This window comes from Atta cephalotes (assembly GCF_000143395.1).
Source record: "Atta cephalotes unplaced genomic scaffold scaffold00008, whole genome shotgun sequence".
NCBI lineage: Eukaryota > Metazoa > Arthropoda > Insecta > Hymenoptera > Formicidae > Atta > Atta cephalotes.
Genome location: NW_012130072.1, coordinates 47,111 through 56,280, shown reverse-complemented (window position 1 = coordinate 56,280; position 9,170 = coordinate 47,111). Strand labels below are relative to the sequence as shown.

General features: G+C 29.7%; 1 protein-coding gene across 1 annotated transcript; it reads right to left on the bottom strand.

The window, feature by feature from the left end:
• Positions 1-2,772: 2,772 nt before the first annotated feature.
• Positions 2,773-8,866, bottom strand: LOC105627043 (metal-response element-binding transcription factor 2). Its single transcript, XM_012208322.1, has 9 exons — positions 8,738-8,866; positions 8,408-8,608; positions 8,117-8,308; positions 7,801-7,973; positions 7,298-7,493; positions 6,950-7,191; positions 6,655-6,855; positions 4,969-5,194; positions 2,773-3,696 (listed from the first exon to the last, which is right to left on the bottom strand). Exons 1-9 carry the CDS (start codon positions 8,864-8,866, stop codon positions 2,773-2,775), a joined length of 2,484 nt encoding a protein of 827 aa, XP_012063712.1.
• Between the last annotated feature and the right edge of the window lie 304 nt (positions 8,867-9,170).

Below are 9,170 nucleotides of genomic sequence, written 5' to 3'. Positions count from 1 at the left end.
TATATATATATATATATATATATATATATATATAGGATATCTCAGAAAGATAGGAGTCGCATTGGGAGCGTAGAATAGGTCATCAAGGAGCGTAGAATAGGTCATCAAAAACAAAAAAGTTTGATACCATTTTGAGATATTCGCTGTAATTTTCGAATTAAAAAAGAAAACATACATATAAGAAAATGTGCTATTATTGCCGCTATCGAGTGAGGCGCAATAAGCCGTGTTACGAATTCGCGCGACGCGGTTTCACCGCACACCGCACATTGGTTTATACGTTTCCTTTTTTAATTCGAAAACTACAGCGAATATCTCAAAATGGTATCAGATCTTTTTGTTCCCTTGACCCATTCTATACCCCAAATGCGACTTCTACCTTATTTCTGAGACATCCTGTATGTATGTATGTGTGTGTAATTTTATATATATATATAAAATATGATTCCAGATGTGAGCCAAAATTTATAAAATAAATCTATATTATTGTATACATTTTATGAAAATTATTTATCTAAAGGATAAAAGGAAGATTCGAAAATTTTGACACATCGTTTGACTTGTATAAAATCTTACTACATAAGAAGACAATTCGTAATCTCTCATTTCATACCACAGGCCTCAGATTGCTTGAGCCTCTTCCAAGAAAACAAAATGCAAAAGTGCCGTTGCATTGCATTTAAAAAGTTTAAATAAATAGCGTCGATGAATACTTATGTTTTATAATGTTGATTGCGAGCATGAGTTTTTTTTTATGAATTCAGCTTTTTAATTTATTGAGAAATTCAAAATAAAATTATCTAGAATAATATCGATCTCATTAACTAAAATTTGATAAGAATTATATTAAAAAATGTAAATGCGCTTCTAAAATATTATTACGGATCATACATAAGAGATTATGTTCATATTTAAAATTTCTGTTTCCGATATAAAATTTCCGTTTAATAAAAAAAAAATAGAAAATAAGAAATAAGAAAATTTATATATTATGTTAATTTTCTATTAGCAATGCGTCACGAATAAAAAATATGTTTTTGCAAAATAAAGTTATCTATTATAAGAGTGAATTTTTAATTCATGGTAGACCGAAAATGAAGTGCTTAGAGTTCGCATTTCTAATAAGCTCTTTTGATTTGAGACTTTAATAATAGCTGCTACTGCAGTATCTATACATCGTTTATAATTGCTTATATTTTCTGATTAGTAAGTTGACCATAGATTCTGTGCAATTTGAGGTACAAAATGCGTCTTACATAATAATCCCAGCAGGATCCGGAGTTATTGTATAAAATAATTTGTATCAAAAATTATTGTAAGATAATTTGCGACACTGTTACATTTACCGACTACTATATCTAACTGTGTTACATTGATAATTTAAATACCAATATATTTATGTACAATCATAATTTAGTTTTTTAGTTGTTTAATACATAAAGATTTTTTACAGTGCATAACTACACAATAATGAACTCACATATTGTGTGCTTGTTAACACAGTTTTGAGTAGTTCATATTTACGGTATTACTTTTGCACAGATAACTTGGCCAATTACTTACATATTCAGTGTGCCGTTCGTTTAATTTCAAATGGTATGAAACAGATGTGCCATTTTCTCTTAGTCTTGTATAATAATGAGCAATGCTAAATCTGTATCTTCATTGTCTCAAGTACACTGGTTGATAAGAGTCTGATTCATAAAAATATTATGAAAAATATTATGACTGCGTTCCTTTCATACATTCAATATCATACATAAAAATTAATTTATAAATGTACAAATTAAGATAAATTTCTATTTGCTCATTAAGAGAAATTTTGATTTGCATCGTATTGTCATATACAGAAAAGGTAAATAAAATGTAACTCAAGACAATGAAATTACAGAAAGCGACGATTATCTCTACAAGTGTATTGAAAAATAACCTTTGCGCAGGATGTCTGCTTTATTTTATTCTTTACTACTAACCACTAACATTTGCTAGTACGTTAGTATAAGAATATCTAGTTCAATTCACTTTTTTGTCAAATGTCTAATTCAATTCATTTTTGTTATTATTCGCAGTTTAGCGACATTTAGTGATATTTAGAGAAGACGATTGGCCAATCTTTCTGTAACGAATGTAAATTGTACGGAATTTTTTTCTCGCATGATTTACATCGTACTTCAATACTTCCGCAAGTCTACTATGCTACACTATTTACAGTTGATAAGCAATACATCCGATTGTTCTTGCAAACGTTTTTTTTCAAGCAAGTATATTTCGGTGTGTATATTCGTTTAATTATATATAATAGATGTGTGTATGAAACGATGAGGTGTTGATAAATATGGAGCGTATACTTTTTTATGGTTAAAAATATAAATAAACAAAAAAATCATCTTTTTAATATAATTTGACACACTATTCGATAAAGCAATTTTATTTTAAATTCTGCAATGAATTCATCGTCTAACAATAATATCTATTGTGCGTAACAAAAATCGCACAAGATTCAGATTAATAATTTAATAAAATGAGAAACATACGTTTACAAGAACATTCACATATTCTACGCCGATAAATACATACATTTTAATGAAATGTACGTAACAAGTGGCAGTGCATGTAACGCAAAACAATCGATCACAATCATTTTGCCGTAAAAGCAAATCGAGAGAATTGATTATAAAATATCGAGGAAGTGATCGCCATCTTACGCTTGATTTCAACTGAAAAGTTGTATACGATTGCGTAATATATTCGTAGTAAGCGGATTATTTACCGTTAAGTATTGAGTCCCTCCCATTCGATGAGGTACTGTGTCTGACCATTTGGCCCTATCCTCTTCGCTTTGATGACAAACTTTTCACCAGCAGCTATTCTATTAGCTGCACCGAAGTAAATATTCACCGATGATTTCAGATCGTCCAGAGATATGTCAGGTGCACTTTGCTTCACAGGCGAACACTTTGGAGATGAAGATATACTGCTCTTTCTTTGTGGTTGTGGATCGGGGGGAGGTAATTTATCATTACTTTGCCGTTGTCTCAACCTCCTACCATTTAAAGCATAATCCACACAATTCCCAATTTGACTATTTGCACTGCTCGAGGCACCATTAAATGAACTTCTTAAATTCCTGGCAAATTCACTTTTAATTTCATTATTACGAGCCGGTGTAATAGTTGCCGTTTTACTAGCGGTATGCTGAAATTGTTGCTGGACTTGCTGTTGGACAGGTGGTCGTCCTCGTCGATGTTGTCTTCTACGTTTTACTTGCCCGTTTCTATCAATGATAATGTCTTTTTCCGATAACTGCCTCTTGGCAGGACGTACCACTGGCGGTTGCGAGATCACAGGTGTCAGTGGCAGAGGCAAGGTGATGGGACATTGATTATAAGGTAACGGTGTACTCGAGTTTGCTTGATTAATGCTACAAGGCGTGCCCACTAAATCACTGAATGGATTATTCTTTCCTTCAAAATCTTTGGGTAGTGGAATAAAAGAATCAAGAGTTCCTCTTGAACTGGTCTCATCTCCACTTGTGTCTGCAGGCGTCGAAGGTGGCAGAGGATGCATTAAATCCACGGAACTAGGCACGGATAGTTCGGATATACCTGATGTTGTAGCTGGTGGTGTTGGCGGTCCAGAAACAGAAGTTGGAGGTGTTGGCGGTAAATCGGATGCTTCTGAACTCTGTGGTTTGCTCTGCATTAACAGAAATGAAAATGACATTATTTATCATTCTTGTATACAAGAAGGCATCTCGCTTAATAAAAAATATGATGCAATAGTCAATCTTTTTCCTGAAGATAATAAATATAATATTTAAGGGAGCTACTTTGAAATCAGCGTAAAAGATGCGCAATCTACTTATATATAATCATTAATAGTATATTGTGTATAGTATAATGTGTATTAAAGATGTTAGTTTTAAGTAAAGATCTGACGCCGAAAGAACAAAAAAGAAATGTTGTTTATAAAATAAACTGTAAGGATTGTGATGTATCCTAGGTGGATCAAACGAAAAGGAAATTAATTACAAGAATAACAGAACATAAGAGTAAAGATCCTAATTCTTATTCTGTTATCACTGAGCACACTTCAGTATTGTCCCAATCAACTTTGTATCACAAAGTTGATTGGGACAATACTGAATGAAAAAAAATATTTTAACAAACGATTGATTTCAGAAATCATAAATATAAAACGATAAACAAATGGTTTCAATCTTCAAAAAGACACAGATGGTTTAAATTGTATATATAATGACATTCTTAATAAATATAAATAAATTTAGATTTAACTTACACAGACATGATAACATTGTTCTATGTCCTTTCAGTATCTATTTTAAAAACTTTTTGTTTATTATATTCTTACGTGAAATTGTTAAGAACATTCGATACATTTTGACGATTTTTAAGTTTCATTACATGTTTTATACAAATCTTTTTCATTTACTCAATATTGTAATATACTTAACTACAGTGTTATATAGGATTGAGATAAGCACTTTCTTTGTACAATTTCAATTTGTTAAATTTACGTAATTTTAACTCTTAATAACTTTATTAGAACGCAGTCACTTGTTAACCAAGAAGACAGGCAACTTCTTTGTACAATATTTTTCTCACTTTCCGACTGAATAGAAAATATTCTTTGTTAATATATTAATTATGTATTTGCTGAAGATGGCTAAAACTGATAGCCGAAACATTCAAACTAACTTTTAATACATATTATACTATTAATGATTATATAAATGTAAATTGCGCACATCTTACCGCGCTGATTCCAAAGTAGCCCTCTTAAATCTATAAATCTTATTATATTATATTTTTACTATTATTAGAAGTCCTATTTTATATATATTCTTTATTCTAAATTGACAGGTAATAAAGTTAAATGACTATCATATCACTTTATCACGCTTTTATATACATGAATATGCAATAATCTTACCTTCCTTTCCTTTACTTTGGCAATGGCGTTCTTCAATAATATTCTTGCTTTTCTGTATCTTGCTTCTCTGTCTTCCAATGATGTTTCCTTACTACTACCTTCACTTACTTTCTCTCTTTTCTTCTTACGTAACATTCTTCGTGAACTGCTTAATGCTAATAGACGACGAAGTCTTTTTTGTACACTCAACTTAGGAAATGGGAATGACTTTTTTACAAAACCGCCGCCTATGTTGCAATATCTATAAAAATAATTTAAAATTGCCTAATAGAAGATTTTAAGATGTATTAAAATAATGTTTTATTTCATGGTTTTATCTTGAATACATGTATATGTTGTATGAATTGTAAGTAATACGAGTAGAACTATGAAGAAAAAACGTTGAAATTATAATATGAAATCGAATAAAGACATTTTATTTTACACTGAAATATTTAAACTTCTATACGCTTTGACTACAATTGCTATAAAAATAAAGTTTTTTGTAATATTCTGTCATCGATCTAGCATCTAGATTTTTTGCTGTCTCTCGCCTTTCATATGTTTTACATGCACTCATTCCACTCGTATAAATTTCTACAATACAATATATATGCAGGGGATCAATCGTTACGATTTTTGAGATATTTTCGATGAAATATTGACAAAATATTTCGAGTAAAAATTTATTTTTTTCTAATGAAGAATTAATTGCATAAGAAAAGTTTCAAAATTGTTCATATAAAAAAAAATTAAAATCCAACTATATTTCTTTAAATATAGAATCATATATTTGTTTTTTTATATTATTATAGTACACAAAAAGATGATACATTACTACGTATTTTCTTAATCATTGGATCTTTCATGATAATTTAATTATAATACTTAAAACATAATTCATGAAGTGTTGCTGATCTATCGTTGATACATAAAGCAATGAGACCCAAACATAAACAAATGACCATATTAAGAAAAATAGATAGAAATAATATTATCCATATTGAGTCTTTCATCTAGAAATTTACCGTGTAAAATGCAATATTGTAAAAAGTTTTCACGGAAGGAACTCTATCCGTATTATATTGTTCATTATAAACAGTTTCACGTGCATTTATTTTGCATTCATCAAGTACTAATAATATCATATCATTTTTTCGGTATGAAAGCAATTCATCCTCCAACATGTAACGTATAGCATTAAACACGGTAAACTGGTTCCGCAATTATATCTCATCATATCTCACCAACAGAATCTTGTATGTTTCTCTTTGACTTTGTATGTTCCTTAACATGGTTATGTTCATTATGTTTGAGTATCGACGACAGAATGGGAGTTATATTTCAAATATTAATTCTCTAAAATTACCTTCAAATCAAATAATCAAAATGACATGATGTTAAATGATTGAATTCATCTGTGTGTATATAAAAAGAAAAAATATAATTCTATTAAAAAAAAACCTAAGTTGACTTTTAACTTTTTGTTAAAAAATAAACAATTTAGTTTTCTTACGCAATTAATATTTCATTAGAAACTTATTTGAAATATTTTGTCGTTAATACATCGAAAATATGTAAAAAAATCGAATGATACGAGAACCCTGTATATATATATATATATATATATATATATATATAGAGCCTAATAATAGCTAATAATAGAAATAGTTAGTATTAATAAAATAAAAGTAAATAAATATATGTGTAAAAATAGTATACCTGTTTCTTAAAGATTCTATTGATTGACTCGATTCTGTTAATGGAGGTGGACTTGGACATGAACTTTGCTCTGCTTCCGAATTTTGATAAATTGTACCTCGCATTGCTATAAGTGTAGGACTTACAGGTATTTCTACATCCTCTGCCACCCTTTGCTTTAACGCAATCAATTGTTTTGTAATTTCTGGCAAAATCACCGGACTGAAATAATAAGTTTTACGCATTACATAAATATTTATGCTAAAAATAAATAATTGATTTTATATCTTATATAATTTATGTATATTATACTAACTCTGTTGACGGAGGAAGATATTGCAGTCTTTTATTACCAGCCCAACATCTACGTAATACAGAATCATCTATTTCGCCAGATATTGGTAAACTGATAAATGGAGAAGGTGGTGGCAATCTGACACGGAGACCCCATATTGTAGTGCGTTTTTTTATTTCTTTACCACATTTAAACCTGTTTCTATTAGTTGTCAATGCTGTTAATATTGATTGCCTACGTACATCGAGACTGACATTTTTAATCTAAAAATATACACAATATTATTATAAACATTATCAAATATTATAATTAAATATAAATTAGAATAATTCGTTTTATAGATGATATTCTAATGTTGAAGACTCCTACCCGTGTTGGAAGCTGTAAGGCCGACCAGTTGTCATTTGCGTAAGGTATAATAATAGTATCCAAGTCGTAATACTTTTTAGCGTTATAAACAGTCAGATTGTACAACATCAGGTGCACCAAATCTACCCATTTCATTTCTAAACGCCGAATAAATTCTTTGCCATGATTGCACATTGAACAAACAAATACATAAAATCTGTAAAAATTATTAATAATTTAATTATATAAAAAATTATATAATTATTAATAATTTTATTATATGAAGACAACTTGTATGAGATAACATATGAGAGCAGTTGATTCGTAGCAATTGAGTCAATGAATCCTGAGTTCCCTCATATGTTATATATGTCTCAATTTTAAAAGATTAATTAGAAAATTAAAATGAAGAAGTATAAAATGATAATGATTGAGATGACCCGTGCGTTTTAAAAACTCATACTTCAATAATAATAATAATCTATATATTCAAATTAAATTGAATCATTTTTATATTTGCTTACCTATCACCACTGTACAAAGGATGAGTTAAGCACCTGATGCACTTTTCATGAAACCATTGTCTACAACGACCACATTGTAACATCTGTGCATACCATTCACCATTAAGTCCACAGTAACAATAAATTTGTTCGGCGTTCACTCTGTGATGATTATCCCAATTTAGCATATCAGGCTGAAATTATATGTTATAATGAAAATATTTTGTAAAATTTTTATTGTCATAGATTTTTAAAGCATATTCTATTTTATATATAAAAATAATATAATTATATAGACTATTTGAATAATAATATACATTTTATATTTAAATCTTACATCATATGGCAATTTTGTCATGTCATCTGGTGGTGGTTGAGGTTGGTCCCTACCGCTGCAAACTTTTCTAATGCTTGCTTTAACCATAGAATTTTTTGGTTCGCAAGATTCACGCGTACGCGGTTGACTGTCTATGCATCTTCTGCATATCCAATGAATATCTCTACCTGATTCTGGTTTTGATATTTCAGGCTGCAAATGTATAATAATTATAATTTATATCTCTCTCAGTTAATATAATTGAATTTATTTTTATAATTTCAGATATCAAATAAGATTCCTAATATGTACCTGATGACACAATTGATGATAGCCACGGCCACATTTGTCGCAAACGATAATGTCATTGTCAGTCTTAGGCTGAGATTGTTTACAAAGAACACACATAACATCCGAGTCTGGCATTGCCAATTTTGTCAGCTCTCTAAATAACGACCAGGAAGATGTAAGGTCCAGAAATTTGACAAGACATCTTTCCCTAACCATGTCCACCTATGTAAAAGTAAAGTTCAGTGTTGGTGAGTTGTGTGTGTGTGTGTGTGTGTGTGTGTATGTGTGTGTGCAACATTATTAAATACTACTATTAAATATCACTAAAGAGAAATATAAGTTTGTTCATACCTCGACAACTGTACCAAGGTAATATTTGCCATCTCTATGTTGAAGAACGTCATCTCCATGACAGAAGCCAACCCGTTGTTCCTTTGTGGTACTATCGGGCGCTACCAGACTTTCTTCAGTTTCTGACATTTTCTATCCTGTTTCTAAATCATAAATAGTATTGTAATAATCAAGTATGTAATAATCAAGAATAACATTTATTAAAAATATTTAGTTCAAATCACTACATATGTGATATATAAATTCGTGTGAAAATTATTTAAGTATCTAAGATTCAGCTTCGATTGTTATAGACTTGAGACTCTTATTTGTTGTATATTTATTAGAGATTTGAATCAAGCTAATACCAATAAAGAGATAGTTTTTATAGATAGCTTTTATAAATAAATCTCTGTAAAAAACCTTTAACCTCTGTATATAAATATGGATTGTT